This window comes from Ixodes scapularis, unplaced genomic scaffold (genome assembly GCF_016920785.2).
Source record: "Ixodes scapularis isolate PalLabHiFi unplaced genomic scaffold, ASM1692078v2 PGA_scaffold4__175_contigs__length_147842914, whole genome shotgun sequence".
In the NCBI taxonomy this organism is placed as follows: Eukaryota; Metazoa; Arthropoda; class Arachnida; order Ixodida; family Ixodidae; genus Ixodes; species Ixodes scapularis.
In genome coordinates this window covers 118,707,850-118,726,490 of record NW_024609879.1, presented here as the reverse complement: position 1 = coordinate 118,726,490, position 18,641 = coordinate 118,707,850, and the positions used below count along the sequence as shown (strand labels likewise).

Genomic DNA, 18,641 nt, shown 5'->3' with positions numbered 1-18,641 from the left:
CCTTTGTCACCAGGACTCACAGAAGGTCTGAAAAATCCTCCTAATCCGGCGCACATGGTATTTTTGTGTCCGAATTCATGTGTCTTCACTCGTATGGGCGACTTCAAGGAACAGCAGAAATCCTTGCCGCCGAACGCTCCGCGGTGTTGTAACGGCTTGATGTCTTTTCTTACGGTTCATCCGCCTGGATCGCACCACGTACCACCGCAGCGACGAGTCTTCGATCCCAAGCACGACTAACGCGTAGCACAGCGACAGTTCATGCAGATGAATGGGGAACACAGATTGTCCTATATGCGAAGCAACCGCACACTGATAACCACCCTTCAGATGGACAACGAGGGCCTCTTCTTGCCGTTCCTGTTGCTCTTGTGCGACTTGCCGAACACCATGCCGATCATCTTGGAAACCGTCATGGCGGCGCCGGCCTTCCGCCGGATCGGCAGCGTCTTGAGCGCCTGCAGCGCCCTCGTCTCACGGATGAGGCTCTGGAAGGCCAGGGACACCCCGACGTAGTTTTCTGCGGCCGAGACCTCGTAGAACTGGCAGTGGAAGTGCAGCGATGCCTCGTGGCCGTCGTCGACGCCCACCTGTCGGCAGTGCTCCAGGTCGCGCTTGTTGCCCAGCAGGATCATGGGCGCCGAGCGGGCCCCCCGAAGCGCCACCAGGGTCTCGAGAAGGGCGCGCGCCTGATCGAAGCTGGCGCGCTCGCATATGTCGTACACGAGCACGAAGGCGTCCGCCCACGTGATGTGGTCGTAGAGGCAGCCCGTGACCTGCGGGAGCGAACAGCACACATCCTTCTTCATTGGCCGCCCATTATTCGTTGGATGGGCGAAACAGAATCACAAGGGTGGGTAGGGAAAGCATTAAACAGAAGTTCCGTGGAGGCCTCAGAATGGCGGCCGATGCTTCTTCAAGCTAAGATTATTAGGGAAACTGCTGGCCGTCGCTCGGGAGCTTCCAGGACAGTTCTAATCAGCACTCTCGCCTTACTTTCTAGGAGGCGGTGGTTTTACTTGTGGTCGCAGTCTACACAGGGACAGTGAACATGACGTTTCGGATGCTCATTGTTGCATCTCAAAGTGTGCTTTTGAGTAAAAAAATATTATTTTTTTCTTTTAGCGTCGTTATTCGTTAGATGCGCTATATACTCTATCATTTAAAACGTCACTCACCATGCAACACGAGGAGTCGAGGATCTCGACATCTGTTGCCACGTTGTCGAAGGTAACGTTGTGCCGATACAGCATATCTGCACAAGAGACAAAAAAGCAAACAAGACACATGAGTATATGCGCCCACCCATGGCGAACAACTATGAGCAGGAACGAAACAAAATTCTAACGTCCGCCATGAGCGTTACTCTATTCAACACAGTCAGAAACAGCAACGACAGGTGTCGCGGGATAGAATGTATATTTCAACTGGACCCATGTGTAAATCTGCTCTTTTTTTTTCTTTTTTTAAGAAATAGGTCGGCCGTCTATTTAGAGGCTTTTAGGAGATTCTCTTTCATGTCTCTGCTATGCGGGGAGCAAGTTCGTCTGCTCCAGGGTGTAAGATAGGCAGGTGGGGAAACGGCCCATAGAAGCCTACCGCAGCGCCGTGACCGGATTGTGTACTCGTCTGCTTGCGGGTACCCCCGATTTGCGACAGATGGCGCTGCGGCGAGAGGAAAAAAAAATCGGAATCGAATTCGCATGGAACTTTATGGGAGAGTGCGCAAAATAAACCGAGGGCACGACATTCCTTCATTAAAAATCCACGAGAAATCATCTCCGTCAGTTTAGCCGGTCGCCACCGGTAACCCACCCGGAGTGAGAGTTCGCGGTGCTCCGCATAGATGGCGCCACAGAAAAAGAGAAACCCGAGGGGGACACAATCCGGTCGCCCATTTGGCTCTCGTTTCCCCACCTGTCTATCTTACACCCTGGTCTGCTCCTTGCGCAAGGCTTACGGTGACGTCAAAATGCCGAGCTCTGATTGGCTCTGTCTGGAAGGATAGTGGGTAGACCTCGATGCTAGCTGACTTGAGGTCTACCCACTATCCTTAAATCAGAGCCAACGAAAGACCGGCGTTATGACGTCACCGCAACCCCTAAGCAAGAAGCAGACGGACTTGTGCTCCGCATCATGTTTACGCTTCTTATTTCGTGATTTGTTTTTCGGCGTTCTGATCGGCTAATGCATCACTCTCATTAACTGCGGAGACTACGATGAGTCTACGCGCACCTTTGTGCTAGCAATCGTAAATAAAACGTGCAGTGTGTGGGACCCGCTCAGAAGAATCATGCTGACTGCCAAAAAAAAAAAAAAAAAATAGAGTCGCTCTGCTTGCTTTGTCCTGGGCCAGTATGACCGTTACACAAGCTGTACAAGTATGAAGCAATCACTAAGTTTGTGTTCACTAAAGTTTCGACGGAAAAACTTGCGTTTAAAAATTTTATATTGTATTTATCATAACATGACTGGTATTATTAGCTCATCTTATCTTTTAAGCCCTAATTACTTTTCTCGCCGAAAAGCTCATGAACATAATATACGTGAGTACAGGACCAGGACTGAGCGGTGCAGAAATTTCTTTTTTTGTCAGGACTGTCAAGGACTGAAACGCATTGGATAAAACAATAGTCTGTTCTGCAAACGCCGAAACATGTTTTTTCGATTTTGTTTGCCCCTCGCAATAAAGGTTTAACAGGCGCTGCGCTGCAGGAGTTTCACGAATAAAGAATTTAACTGAGCCGATTAAACAAAACTTCCATTCAATGATTCACCATTCGAATGGCGTTTCCTACAGAACGCTATTTTTTCTTGTCAGACGGCGAGGGTTCATAGGAAACGTAAACCGTACTGAGACCCCCGAATGAAAGTTGGTGGTACTCTTTAAGTGGATTAGTTTCGGCCATGTACCGTGTCAAGGAGCACTGCTTCATTTCTCACCTTTACTCGAGCTGTACTCCCCGATGTACCGCTTTGTGAGGTACCGGACTGTCACAGCTGCAGAAAAGAAGAAAAAAAAAAACACTCATGAGTGATCTGTTCTGATATTAACGTTGTCATCACTTCTTAAGTCTTACGAGAATACGATTAAGGGGGTTTACGAAGAGTGGTTCGAATAGAGTAACTCAGTGTCATGCCTAGCCTTCACAGTGCAAGTGAAAGCCACGACGTACCGGCTTTCTCTACACGGTTGAAGCTAGAGGAAACAGTGCGTTATTTCATTCAGATCAGTAGTCGCATACCCCAAAAGGGTTGACATCAGCCGAACCTTTCATCGAAACTGGGCAGTTCGTTTCGATATATATTAAAACGAACTGCCCAGTTTTGTTGAAAGGTTTGGCTGACGTCTTACCATAGTGGCATGCGAATATGGATCTGAACGAAATGTCACCAACCATGCACATCATGTGTGCCTGCAGTCGTAAAGTCACAAGAAGAAAAAAGAAAAGCAACTTCCCCACATAGTGCAGTTGCAGTTCTTACAAGACTTGGTTGTCAGAGAGAAAAAAAAAAAAGAAGAACGATACATTTTGGCTTTGAATGTGTACGTTTGGATAAATTATGAGATGAGGAATCTTAAATCAGAAATGCTCCGCGAGTGGTCGAGCTTTTGTTTTACTGCGGTTCCTGGGGTAGAAGCCAGTATCGAAATGTTAATCTCATTTAGTGGCAGGTTCAAAGGAGTTTCCTCAAGGCATGCTTCCCGAACACCAGATGGAGCGAAATCTCCCCGCTGAAGATGATGTGAACCAACATTGTGTCAACGCAGATATGGGCAATCACCGTATTACCACACGCACCGCGTGAAAAAATCTCCCCTCTGCACCGAAAATATAAAACCGCAGTCTCTCTGCTGGATGCACCGCATACAAAACACACGCTTCAAGCATCTTCAAAGCACGTTTGCTCGGTACAAATCTATGCTTGGAACATGTCGGTAGGCACTTTTTGTACGACCATATGAGGCAGGACCTACATACAAGAAAGAAACGCACGTTCTCGAGACTTCATTTTGTATGATGTGTTAGAGTGACCGCGGCATTCACGGTCAACCAACTTCCCGAAAAAGCCAACCGGAAATCGCACGAAGAATAATAAGAAACTAGTAGACGAATTATATATATATATATATATATATATATATATATATATATATATATATATATATATATATATAAAAGAAGGACGGGAGGGTTACTGAACAGCGATTCCAAGATTAAAACGTGGTTCTTTTAAAATGCAAAACGCAACAAAATCTGGGCGGTAGCTGTGTCTTCAGACCGTCTTCCGGAGCGACACCGCCACCGCCAACGCGGTGGGCGTCTTGAACCCAGAGCAAAGCAGCCTGACCAGCTTATCAGTCCGACGTGTATAGCCGTAACCTGCCAATTCCGGTTCGCAGTCGCCATCTTGTTATCGCGCTTATTATTTACTGCTTATTTTGGCGTACGGCAGCGGCGCAGCGAACGCGGAGAGAATGCTGCACTGACGCAGGAGGAAGGCTGTTCCTCGCAATGCCTCAGAAGCCACAGAAACGATTCGATGCGCCAAACGCCGCGAACGCCGTCGGACATCGAACGCCGCCGCGCCGCCAAAAAGCTGCCGAAGCCACGTTCGCCCAATCGGTCGGTATTGTGCGCCGAGCTTGACGTTAAAGGGTTCGAGTTTTAAGACTTCCGTACCGCAATCTTTCGAATCAGACGTGGCTACAAATAAGAACCGTGCACCGACCCGTGCTGCTTTTAGAACGGCTGACAAGCGAACGCGTCTAAACGGCTTTGATTCGCGCGCGCGAAAGAGAGAATGTCTAGTAGTGTCCTCTGTTAGGCCTTACAATGAACCGCTACGAACGCTGTACGAGCAACCGGAGCCAATCCATAGGTCGGGAAGTATCACGTGACCTCTCGGTTGGGAGGAGCGACCCGCGGAGCGTGAACACTCGTGGTATACGCGTGGAGCGCTTGACTGGCTAAGATGCATGGCACGTAGCGTTTTGCAGCGTTCTATCTGCGGCGTATTGTTGTTTTCTTTAAGATACGAAAACCGGACAGGAAGTTGTTTGTTTGTGTGCGTGTTTATGCATACGGAAGTGGTGCTTTTCCTGGCTCTCTGGAGCTTTGACACTTTTGCGGGGACGCCCCAACGGGCCACCGTGAAAGCGTCGCGAAACGATGAATGTCTCCGAGCAGCTCCTTCTTGCCAATTGGAGATTGATTCGATATGTGGCTGTTGCATGCGGGTCGTTGTAGTCATAGAGCTACGATGGTCTTCAATTTTTGTTTCCTTCTTTCTGACTGCCTATTTCGGGCTAGGGACCTACGGAGACACCTCTCAGAAGCAGGGCGTTTTTCACATCCGGTATCGCCCAACGTGTGGTTATAGACTGGTTTGGACGGTCCCGTTGGTTTCGTTGAGCGACCGAAGAGACAGGGACGAAAAAATTTGCAAGTGATGCAAGACACGCCGCGGTGTTCCGGTCGTTGCTGTCGTTTTCGTTTGGGCTAGAGCGAACGGGCTACGAGACAGCGAATCATTCTGCCTGACGCCGTAGCGTCATAAACAGCGGCTGTTGTGTCGGAGGCAACATGAATGGTGCCACCGGGCGAAGTTCGTCGGTTACAACTAATAGCAGTGCGCAAAAACACAAGGCCGAAATGTCGACCAACTTTACGAATAATATGTTTTAAAAACTCCAACAACCGTCTCAAGTGCGTTTTCTGCAATATATATATATATATATATATCTTTTTTGTCTAGAAATGAGTTGTGTAATGCAAGATGCAGAATAAGGATACGACACACACAAAAAAACAAACAAAAAAAAACAAAACAAGCGGTGCATGGTATTTTAAACATCTCATCTGAGAACCTATCGTACTCCCCCCGGGCTTTCATATTTGCACGCCGTCACGTGACCAATTGGTACCACCGGCTCTTGCCAGGTGCACTTTAGGTGGTTCCAGCCAAAACCATCGTTTTTTTGTTTCAACAACCAAATTTTTGCTAGACTGAACTACTTCGCGCAGTGCGTTAATAATCCGTAAATGGCCATATTTTTTTTTCTTGATGTGACAACGAGTACAATTGTATTATAAACTTCGTCTTCCGCTGGGGCTCTTTCTATCGTTCTTCGTGATTGCTGTCTCCGTGTTTTGCAACAAAACGAACTCACGGACTTTTTCTTTTTTCTTAGGGTGCATGCCTTGTGCTTTGTTCAACCTAAAACCAAGGTCACACTCCTAATACATCCTACAAAAGACAGCCTGCGGACACTGTCTCAAACGTGTTTCTTCCTTGGATGACGTCACACTGGTCCTACAAAAACTGTCTGTAGCCGTGTTCGAAGCATGTACGTAGCAAACATGCTTTGGAAATGGTCGAGGCGTGTCCGCAGACGGTTCTGTCATCCTGTCTGCAGAGAAACTCCGTGTCTTTTGTGTACGATGCGCAAGCAATGTGACCAGCAACAGCAACAGCAACAACAACAACAACAACAACAACAACAACAACAACAACAACAACAACTACAGCAACAGCAACAGCAACAGCAACAACAACAACAACCACAACAACAACAACAACAACAACGACAACAACAACGACAACGACAACAACATGCATACACGCATTTTCACAAGGAGAAAAATAATGTCACGGGTTTTGAGTGTGCTGCAAAGTCGACCAAAATGAGAGAAACAACGTCACAGGAACACCCCCAACGGAAGGACAGTTTACAGAGGTGTCTCGCATGGGTCTGTGTGTTCTTCTCCGCCGTGCCCGTGCAATAACACCCCCCCCCCCCCCCCAATAAGACAAAGACCGGCGAATGACGTCATTTTAGTAGATCCCGAAGCGGCAAATGCTCTGAGGCTCGACGAGACAAGCAACAAAGCGCGCTGGCGGCGGTGCTCACGCATGCTAGGTGGCGCAAGACGCCGCCCGATTCAAAGGGTTCGGCCTCATTCATCCATCCATCTATCCAGGCGGCGCTGCGTGAATCCGCTAGCGATGACGATTGGGAAAGGATGGGAACGGGCCTTGTCTTCTAAGTGATATTGGCCCACGTCTCGCGGAGTTTTCCCTGTCACGTCACGTGTCACGGCTAACGACGTTCCACAATCCGGAGGCCGGCAGCATCGCGTCGTAAATTCCCGGCTTCGTCTTGACGACTCCGAGGGACACATGCCTCCTCCACTCAGCCGGGCCTTTTGTGTTGTCTCTAAGGGTGCCGCGTCGCGCACCGAAGAATAGAATAAAAATAGGAATGAGTTCCGGTATATGGATGACGACAAATCGTTTTCTGCAACCTAAAACTTGCCGCCCTGTCTTGAAAGGATGGCTCTAGCCAGGAAGCAAGTGGTGTGAACGTGATGAGTCACACTCTATGCGTTTGTTAAGGTGTCTGTGATGTAGAAGAGGACATCTAATTGGGGCACCATGTGTACTCCGGGACTTCTGAGATCGTTTATCTTCGTGTGAACAAACAGGGTTCGTGGAGCGATTTAAACGTTTACTACATCGGGTCAGTGAATTCTCTGGGATTCTTCCGGGCCACAGCAATGCACCTTAACGAGTCTGCGAGAGCTCTTTCCTCGGACAGTTCTTCGGCCTCCTGGTGAGCATTCTTCCTGCATTCCAGTCGAGACAGATGCCCGCGCGCAGACGCCAACACAACAACCCCTTTTACAGAGCGGCTTCCTTCATCGAAATAGTTTTTTTTCTTTTTCTGTTTCAAACTCGCCCTGTCTTACTTTGATTCTCCTCTGTGCTTTTCAGAGCTCTGCGATGCCCCATCGTTGAGGTACAGAACGTGCAGACCACGCGGCGTTGTTTGCATTCCGTAGTGACGCCCGGCTCTCAGCCCATAACAGAAAAAGACAGACAAAAACTCGAACAAAACAACAAAAAAACATTCGATTCAGAATACCCGTGCGTGCAACGTGCAACCAAACCTTAAAGAACTGCATACGGATAGGGTGAACCAAAGCGAAGGCTACGAATCAGTCGCACCAATCGCTGTCCACGAAGGCACTTCGTCGCTTTGCTCATCGACCATGTAAGCCAATGAACTGTCGAAGACGCGCCTTGTCGTTTCAGTCCTCAGCCAGGTGAACCCATCAAAACGTCGGGAAGGAGTCTCGACATTGAGCTTTTTTTTTTTTTTTTTGAAGTCTGTACGTCAGCGTGGGCTTTTTACCGTCGGTCCATCTCGGATATAGCTGCCCCAAGCAAAAAGGAAGGCAGCTTCAGGGGCGAGAAGGACATGACGACGCTGGAATCCGCAGCTTCTTCGGAGCATATCAATTTCCATCGCGTTGTTGTTTGTGTGTTCATTCCGAGCCTCCCGCTAGGCAAGAAGCTGACAGGACGTGTTTGGGCCTGACGAGCCGCAACATACCTACACCCCCTTCTCTGCGGCTGACAGTTTTCTTTTTGTAATCACACTGCACGGTTCCTAAATATCCTTCTATTTACATCCTCTTTCTTTCTCCATCTCGCTTGGTTCCAAATGTACAGTTCGTTCCTTGTGAGCTTTTTTGTGCGCAACCGCGATTTCAAGAAAAAAAGAATCTCTATGGTTGAGCAGGTTGAATAGTGGGTAGAGGGACAAAGACTCCTTTGGGGGGCAGCTTGAAAAATGTACAACCTCTTGGAATCCTCAGAGTAGAAGTTTTCTTTTTGCGAAACATAGGTTGCCATCACGAGTCTCCAAAAGGTTCCTTCCTTTTTTTAAAATTTTAACTGTATATCTCTACATCAAGGAGTGTGGAGGGCAGGGAAAAAAAGCTGAATTCGCAGCTTGATTAGAGCCCTGCCACGCAGTACTTGACATATACGATGCAAAATTTAGTTCACAATAAATAGGCACTCCAATTTATATACCATTTGAAATCGAAAACCACATATCAGAGGAAGTACATACGTTAGGGAGACTTATGGAAATACACACCGGTTAATATAACAAACAAGCGTCAAAATCGCTTTTCAGCAAAGAAATCATAGCATTTTTTTTAATAACTTGAAATAGATTAGAGGTTACGAAAATACAATTATAGCATTTTGGTTATACAAATAGGTTCAGAAAAACTTCAGTATATATATCAGCCGTAAAATGTCAGATAAGCAACTCTCCTGATGATGCTTCGGGCGTAATGTTGTGGTTTGCGAGGTTATTTAGTAGAGCAGGCACGTTACGAAATATGAATTGATGACTATAGATTGCTCTCATTGTTGATATTTTCCAAAAATTTAAGGATGCCGTCCATGATATGCTGTCATCTGTCGCTGGGTTTCACCTTACGGGTTGCGTAAGGGTTTACAATGTTCGTATGACCAATGCGGCACGACTGTCGTGCAGGGAAGAAACACTCCACGGACAGGCCTCTGAAGTCTATCTTTCGTATGATGCACTAACTGCGTGACCGCAGCTGTAGAGCGTACCCGATAGTTTGCCTTTTCGCATGCAACGTATACCTTTATCGGGCTTCGTTGTCGAAGCGCCAAAAGCTAGTCGGACTCCATATTGACTCACACAGTACTCTGCAACAAATAAGCGCACGTATATTTTTTTTGGTTGTTGTTGAGAGCACGGTTTAGTTTTTTCCTCCAACTGATTTTCAACAGGCTTTCCTGGGTCCTTAGCCTGCCTAAAATCAATAAAACTAAAAGACAAAAAAAAAAAAAAACAAAAAAAAAAAACAAGAAAGAGAAAAGAAACACGAAACGGGAGTTACGCGAAATTTGTTGCTTCTACAGTTTTAGCTTGAGTGACGTCAGAAAGTCCTCCTCGGCTGTTTTTTTTATTTTTTTTAATCGTTTGCCTACCAGGAGCACGCTCAAGGTCACTCAGGAGTCGGCAACGAAGTGGCAGCGGATTGCGGAAATCACGTCAGCCATTTTTGTATGTTTCGTGCGGCTTTCTCGGGGCTATCGTTTCTGTGGCCACGGCGTTTGTTTTAAAACTTTTTTTTCTTTCTTCTTTCTTTTTTTTTTACACGCGCTTTTTTATATCGAAACGCGCTTTGGCGGTTATTGCGAGTTTCGTAGGGTTACTGACGCCTCTGAGGAATTCTGTGAGGTCGCGACCGGGTTATTTTGAAGCTGGGTGGGCGCCATCCATTCGTAGTGGACGGTACGCAGCTTGAACTCGTCATGCTATCTTTCTCCACGCCACAGGTCAGACAGACTCTGTCTGTTTTTGGGCAAGCCGGTCAGGCAAGTGAGGGGATGATAGCGAGAAAATAGGCATGGCTGTCGCTGGTTCGGATTTGAGCGTATTTCAAAGATTTACTTTCAATCTTGCCAAAATACACGTCTATTATCTCCATTACTGTACGGAGCGGCGTTCCAAGGAGCGACGTTCCTGGAACGCGTTCCCTTTTAGGAAGAACGGAGGAACGCCGATGAAACTGTAACGATGCAACTGTAACGGAAACTCGACACGTTTTCGTGGGAACGGTAGGGGGAGTGACGTTTCTTTTTTTGTTTTGTTTTTGTCTCTATATCTTCAATTCGGCCCGACTTTAGTAGCCATTCGGAACTTCTATTTTCGACTATTTCAACCTCCCACTCAAAAAAACACAAAAAAAAAACAAAAAAACGAACATTTGTGATCGTGGGGGCACGCCACGTTGTCCCATGAGAATATTTTCACTTCCTCGTATTATTTTTGACTGCGGATTACCAGCGCAGCATTTCAATAAATTATGCAAGAGTAACGTTAATGTTACGACACGTTGCAATCTTAGAAATGTAACGGGAGCGAGTTATTTTCGAGCCAACGGAACTTTTTAACGGAAACTGGTTCCAAGATTGAGAAGGAACGAGGAACGAGCTTCCGTTCCGGTTTCACTTGCTCATTGTCTTTTCGCCCATCGCGATTCTCAGACCTAATCTTATTTTGAGCTTCGTCATTCCCTGGGACCCTTCTATTATTCGCCCATGGTTGGCTGCGCGTTTCCGTGTTCCGCAGGAAAGTGAACTCAGTTATTTGTTCTTTGTTTTTCAGAGTACGGCATCTTGGAAACGACACTGCAGATTATCTCGTAGATATTGGAATCACACTAAGCACGAGGAAACATCACGCTCATTGCAGCACCACAGGGTTGCTAGACTCGTCAAAAACAAAGTTGAGCCGAAGTTGACGGCGCGCACTGATTGGCCTATTATGACGATTACTTCGCGCTTTTTGTTTTTTGCCGACGTCCAGTCGGCGCGCGCCGCGAACTTTCGGCTCAAACTTTGATTCACGAGTTTAGGGCACCAGCTGTTCTTTTTCGAACGAAATACATTTTCAGCCACGTCGTTCCGACTCATTCTCCATAAACTGCAGCGACACACACTATTTTCTGTTTGCTGAGTCTACCGGCAGATGGCGCCACAAGTAAACAGCGTCGCTAACCCGATCGTCTGCGAACGCGCCAAACAGCGACTTGGGCAAGATTTTTTTTTTTTGCTTTTATGGTTTTACGCGAAGAGAACTGCATCTTGGAATTCCGCGCGGTAAAACTGACCTGCCCTGTGCGCGCGTCGGTAAAAAGATTGAGCTTTCCACGCTGGCGTCGAGTTTTCCGGCTTGTTTTTACGGCGGAAGGGCCACAGTTGGGACACCCTATAGACAATTGCAGAAAGGGCATCCGGCGGGCCGCCACATGGTCCCTCTCGTGTGAGCAAGAACTTAAGATATTTGGGTCCCCTTTACGCTTTCACTCACGGGGCACCAGACGAGACGGCATGCCTGCAAACGCCTCTTGCCGACGTGCGCGAACGAAAGCGTCGCTGTGGTCGGCCTTCCACGATTGGCCGAATGCTGACTATGACGTCAGCAAAGGATTTCTCATCGACGGAAATGACAGGAATGGAAGAACTGCAATTTTGACGGTGTCGGCAGTGTTCCTTTGAGAGCGCTATGATTTCAAGCGCCCACCATACTCATTAGAAACACCATCGAACTTGTTGTTCGCCAGGGAATGACGCCACGAAAGGTAACCAGACGAGACGCCATGCTTGCAAACGTCTATACCTTGCGTGGAGAAAGTAGATCTTCTCCAAACGCACCGCTTGTACATCAGACAAAAGACGCGGTGTCGACACTTTTTCGCGATACGAGGACGCTATATTAGCGGCGAGATGTTTTAGTGGAGCCCTCTTGTTGTTCCCTCTCGTGACGTCATTACTTTGCGAACCACAAGTTCGATGGTGTTTGTAATTAGCATAGTGGAAGGCTGTGATAATTGCGCTCTCAAAACAACACTGCCAACACCGTCAAAATTGAAGTTTTTACATTCCTCTTATTTCCGCCGACGAGAAATCTCTTGCTGACGTCGTAGCCACCGTTCGGGCAATCATGGCAGTGACGCTTTCGATCGCTCACGTCGCCAATAGAGTCACGATGGCATTAGGTAAAAACAAAGCCACGAGCCGAGCACTGCGCAATGTCCGCGAAATGACCAAGTTTGTCGGCGAACGCATATTCAGTAAAGTTGTTCGCGGGCAGGTCACAATAAAGTGATATATACCGACGATATTTCTTAACGGCGTAACCGAAAAAGAACGGAACAATTAAAAAAATTGCGGAGAAATTTTGACAATCAGTTTTACCGCCGGGTGGACCTGGACTGAATATTTGATAACAATAAAAGGAAACGCGGTAAAGAAAACAACAACAACAACAACAACAACAACAACAACATAAGGTTGTTTTATCAACCGCAGCGTGATACGTGGTCTACGCGTGAAATCTGAAAAAAAAAAAAAAATCTCTACCAAGAAAGGACAAGAAAGGACCAAGAAGGGAAAATCAACGAAGTGATTCTCTCAAGAAGAAACGATACGTCAATGAATCAAACACATCCGGGTCATTTTAGAATTTGATTGAGGAGCGTAGTAAATATAGTACAAGACAGGAAGCTAAGCTTTCAAACGGGTCATTTATAGTCTCAATTTAAACCAAAATTAGAATGGGGACGCTATATAACAACGTACACAGTCTACCGAGCCACCCAAACTTTCACGGCTTCGATTACGAACCTAAGAAAACATATCTGCATAGATTCCAAAAATAAATAAAGCAGGTTATCAATAGTCGTTTTTTTTTTTTACTTTATATTAGCATGCTTCAACGCCCGAGTAATTTTATGACGCCAGTAACCCCTAAACCTGCTGGCTCTCTGACCGGAGTCACGGGGGCACCAGATCATATCGCCTTACGCCAAAAGATGCAAAAAATACAAATAAAAAAAAACTTGTTTCGCTTCCATTAGTGATCCCAGGGAAGGCACCTAAACGTACACACAAATATTCACGCCCCCCTCCCCCTATATAAAAAAAGAAGAAAATAAGAGTAACAGCCACAACAACGTCGTAGTCGAGGAGAAAAAAATAACAGACTGTCTGGGCCAGAATCGTGAGGGCAGGGAAAGGGTGCGGCGCGCGCCTGGCTCCAGGGACGGGATGCGCCCATTATTAACTCGCCGACTGCCCCCCTACCCCCTTCCGCCGGACCAAAAAGTTTAGAGGTAAAATGAAGGAAAGAAAAAGGGACCGGAATCCGTCTTCCTGACCCGGAGATCGTCGGCACTAAGCGTCGGGGTGCCATTGAACCTCGTCGTACATCAGCGGCGGCGCGAGCGATTGGCTTCCCTGCAGCGTGCGACGGTGTGACACTTAATTAGAGACGTTTATCGGCTACATCGCGTCCTTTTTTTTTTTTTTTCGAAAGAGAGCGACGTGAAACACCTTCCGCCGTCTAGATTTTTGTTTGTTGTTGTTGTTTTGTTTGGAGGCAACGACCCCTTTTTATTTTTTTCTGGAGTCACTGGGCATCAGCGAGGTCGGACAGGGGAGAAAGGGTGTTACCGCAGCTAGCTTGGTGGCTTAGACGAGACCAGGCATACACACACACACAGACACGCACACACACACACACACACACACACACACACACACACACACACACACACACACACACACACACATGATTCACAGGCGAAAAGACATGAACATAAATTCCACGTGCGGACGACAGACCCATACGTACATGCGCACGCACTCGTACGCAGGCTTATCTATCCGTAGAAAATAAAAGCGCAAAAAGAAATCACGAATGACAAGTAGAGGAATGACGGACACCATAGAGCGCTTGATGGGTGCGTATACTTGTGCGAGTCGGTTGTACGTTGTAGAGAATAAAAGCTCCAACAATTACGAAGAACAAGTCGAAGGACGACGGACACCACGCAGCCTCAAAAAAATCTACAACCAATTCGTCAAAGTCTGAAACAGGCCCCCATAGTCAGAAACGGTCACACATTTGTAAAGACATACCTACTCGCCCAATCCGACATACGAGTGAACAGATTGTGTATTTCTTTCCTTCTGTATGGTCCAGACACGCTACCGAGTAGTTGAAAAGTTGAAATTTTAACCGACGCGGCCTATCTACCTACTGGTGCGGGCTATGAAGAATTTGTTTTTCTAGATCGTTCGACAAAAAGTGGAGGATTTTATGAATAACTGGGTATATCAATGTGGATTTGTGTATGGTTCAAGCTTCTTTATCAGCTAATACAGCGGGAATTTGTCAAGGCGTGCTGCGCATGACACTTGAATTTTTAACCGACGCGGACTATCTACCTACTGGTGCGGGCTATAGAAGAATTTGTTTTTCTAGATCGTTCGACAAAAAGTGGAGGATTTTATGAATAACTGGGTATATCAATGTTGATTTGTGTATGATTCAAGCTTCTTTATCAGCTAATACAGCGGGCATTTGTCAAGGTGTGCTGCGCATGACAGTTGAATTTTTAACCGACGCGGACTATCTACCTACTGGTGCGGGCTATGAAGGATTTGTTTTTCTAGATCGTCCGACAAAAAGTGGAGGATTTTATGAATAACTGAGTATATCAATGTTGATTTGTGTATGATTCAAACTTCTTTATCAGCTAATACAGCGGGCATTTGTCAAGGTGTGCCGCGCATGACAAGTTTTACGTTCGGATGAGGCACTAGGTGCGGACTATGCACGGCTTGCGGACTATACGCCCGGTGGAGACCATCGAACCAAGACTCGCTTATTTTTGACCCCAGATTTGCCCCAACAGATTATGCACCGGGTGCGGACTAGAGTCAGGAAAATGCAATGTATCGACTCATGTAGCCGTGCATTAAATACGGATAAAAACCCGTATACGGTACACATGCTCTTTTTCCAACGTACGCACAGGTCTGGACACGCGTGTGTATATTCCCACGAGTACACATTTTAGTCACGTGCGGATAGCGAATTTTCAGTTGGAAGGGAATTCGAAGCAAATAGTGGTTTTGACTGAGTATTTTCGAATCGAATATGGAATAGTTTCTTTAAGCCTTTCACTGCCGTTGCGCCATACCTAAAACGAAAACCCAGCTGAATTAATTAAGCTTGTTCGCAAGTTGTTCCACTTGTCCATTTCTAAGCTAATTTTAATCTAGTAACTATATTTATGGACTGTGGCATCGGAAAGTTTAATGCCTACATTATGATAGCAAGGAAGCGACGGATTTGATATGAAATGAATCCTGTGTGCCGAGAAACCGAGGGAGAGAAGGAGACACCAGGGGATGGCAGAGCGCCGAGCTCTGGTTAAAAGGATTAGAGGGTAGACCTAAAACTACCTGTCTTTACTCACGCGTTCTAACGCGTTCCACGACTGCAGTGGAACGCGTTTCTCATATGCACTACTCTTTAGCGATACTTTTACGTCTTGAAATGTTGATTGCAGCGGTTAGGTACCGTTGAGCGGGCTCTTCTACCGAGCACTGTTGCACTGCGAAGAAGCAACTTCCGCGGAGCTCCTTTTCGCGCGTGTTGCTTTTCCGCAGTGCACCCAAGATCAGAAAGAAGCGTGCTCAACGGGGCTGACCGGCCTCGAACAACACTCCGAAAAATATAAATAGGAAGTTTTAGTAGATCGTTTTCATTTTCCGCTCCGCCCCGAGCCAGCCCAACTGCGCTTGCGCAGGCGGCTACGCTCAAACTGAGATCGGCCGATTGTGCCGCTCCGCAGAGTGTAGCGGAAGCACGAAGGCGCGGATTACTAAAACTCTCTAATATCACAGTTGACCTCGGAGCGAATATCGATTAGCCGATTATTCGAAACTATACCATTCGAAAATAAAAATATCCGCAAAGCACTAATACATTTACGCAAACACGCATGCATACAGTAACACAATTGCACCACACGCACACGTGCACAAATATACAACTTTACGCACTCAGTGTGCGTGCGCGCACAGTCAGTCACACGCAAACACACACTCACACACGCACACACACATACGCACAGGGTATAGAGACAGAATTGAAAAAAAGTGTAGCGTTACGTTTCACTCCCACCTTTGAGTCTCAGTGACATAGCGATTGATTCATTCGGTGGATATACGCAGCCAGCCTCAACACCGGTCCAGTTAGATGGTACGACGGGCAGTATTGTAATCTGTAAGAGCCCCATGTCAAAGGGGACAGAGTTTGAGCCAAAAATAGCCTCGGCTGCTGCGTGCATTGCCCGATCATGGCGGGTACTATAATGAAGCACCGTCGACGCTCAGTATGGACGTCAACTATGTTTCGGCGGAGCCCAGGCGCAGGTAGGCACAGGTGGCTGGGTGAACGAGCATCCTTTTCTAAACATCACTCGCTCGGGGCGTCGGTCCGACATAATTGCTACCCTGCGCTTTTTTTTCCTCCCTCCCCACTACGCCGTCTTTCCCGCGTTCTACAGCGATTAATAATAACGCTAATAATACAAAAAAAGAAGGTAAGAAGAAAGCGGAACCAGATGCGAGCCGTCACAACCTTACTCTCTATAAATATACCCTCCTCTTAAAAAAAAAAAAAAAGAAACCAAAAAGACAACATGAGGTAGAAGCTAAAAAAATGAACCGCCCTTTCTTATAAAAGACGAAAAAAAAAAAAAAAAAGATAACACGCGCGGATGAAAGGAGGATTATTACAAGCCCTACTATCTGAGGAATAAAATCTCTTATAAATCCAAAGGCGAAGTTTGTAGCGACCACGTCGAAGACAGGGATGCTGTTGGCCGACAGGGAGAAGAATAATAATACTAGTACAAAAATGGCGAATGAAAAAAAGGTGAGCACCGGTGCTGTTGAAAGAAAGAGAGAGAAAGAATAAAAAAAGAATAATGAAAACAGAATGATGACTTTCGAGCGCGCCCGTACCTTCCTTCCTTCCACGGCGTCTAATTAGAAAGCGTCGTTAGCGCTCTAATGATGGCTGTGAAACAAGACTGTGATGAGAACGGGCCGGTCAAGACCAGAAGGGTTGCACTTTGAAAAAGGAAAGAGGAGGAGAGAGTAAGCTAGAGGAAGAGAGAGAGAGAGACCAAAGTTGGGACTTTTCGAGTTTTTATTTATTTATTTTTTTTTTTTTCGTTGAAGGTGTCGGTCGTTGGGTCGCGTCTGGTGAGAGGTTCCTTAACCTCCCGTCGGATTTGGATCGCCTGCTTCTCTTGGGTTGGAGAGAAAACGTTGCTCCCCCCGGATGGATGGATGGATGAATACGGCTAAGCCCTTTGGATCGGGCGGTAGCTTACGCCACCTAGCCATTTTGTTTTACCATTTAAGCTTAGAATATATATATAGGTATACTGTTCACCCCCATGGTGCGGCGGAAGGTATCCGTGCTCGCTAGACAAGTCAGGCGTCCTGACTCGCCGCAGTGTCAGCTTAGGGCTGAGATAAAGTATTGCCGGGCAAAGCATAACCCAATCTATGTTTGTACAGGTGGGGCATCGACACGAAAATTGGCGCCTGCACTTAGTGTGCAGCATTTAATTTCTTTTTTTTATTGAAGATGTATATTAGTCAGTGGTCAGTTGCAACCAGGTGGGGAATAAAAATCAAAATGATTGAAACAATGATTTAGATCGGGCCAGTTTTACTACGATGATTTGGTTCGAGCCTTTCCCGCAAAAATAATTAGAATCACGTTTTTATTTACCGTTTGTATATCGTTTGACGCTTTCTATGGGCATTTGTTTTCTACCGAAAATTTAAAAAAAAAGTCGAGCAACAAAGATTTAGATTAGGCTGAAGCCAACACCACCTAGATGAGCAGAAGGTCTCCGCGCCGTTATCACAGTCAGATCGACGGAGGCCTGAGATTGGGCACGAGTGCTGCGTCATTGTTCGGCCGGCGCTCGTGTCCAATCAGCGCGTCGAAGGTCGGACTCGGGCCCATAGCCGAGTTAGCGCCATTCGACTCTGACGACGTTTCATGAGGTGGAAAAACCCGAGACTGTAGTAAAAGCAGGGAAACGATGTCGAAGACGAAAGACAGGGGAAAAGAACGTCTGTCTGTCTTTCTTCTTCGACACCGTTTCACTGCTTTTACCACAGTCTAGGGTTTTCTACATCATGGTCAACATCCCTCGCCTGCGCACTCACTGCTTTTTCATTGACGTTTCATGAAGGGAGAGGAGGCGAAGCGGAGGCTTTGGTTATTTCAGGAGGTGTGGGCTGAACTCGATAAAAAAAAGCATTGCCCTTCCGAGCAAATCAGATAATTGAGAAGGGAACCGAGAGCGTGTTGGTATAACAAATACTGGCGCTGAAAGAATAAAACTCGCATT

The 18,641-nt window shown here is 46.7% G+C and overlaps 1 protein-coding gene across 1 annotated transcript in view; it reads right to left on the bottom strand.

Moving 5' to 3' along the window:
• Positions 1-326: 326 nt before the first annotated feature.
• Positions 327-18,641, bottom strand: part of LOC8036742 (ras-related and estrogen-regulated growth inhibitor-like protein) — a 70,495-nt gene continuing 52,180 nt past the window's right edge. The window contains exons 2-4 of the mRNA XM_029978755.2: positions 2,944-3,000; positions 1,179-1,255; positions 327-776 (exon numbers count right to left, since the gene is read on the bottom strand). Coding sequence (XP_029834615.1) covers positions 327-776; positions 1,179-1,255; positions 2,944-3,000 — 584 coding nt within the window. The remainder of the gene's footprint in view (positions 777-1,178; positions 1,256-2,943; positions 3,001-18,641) is intronic.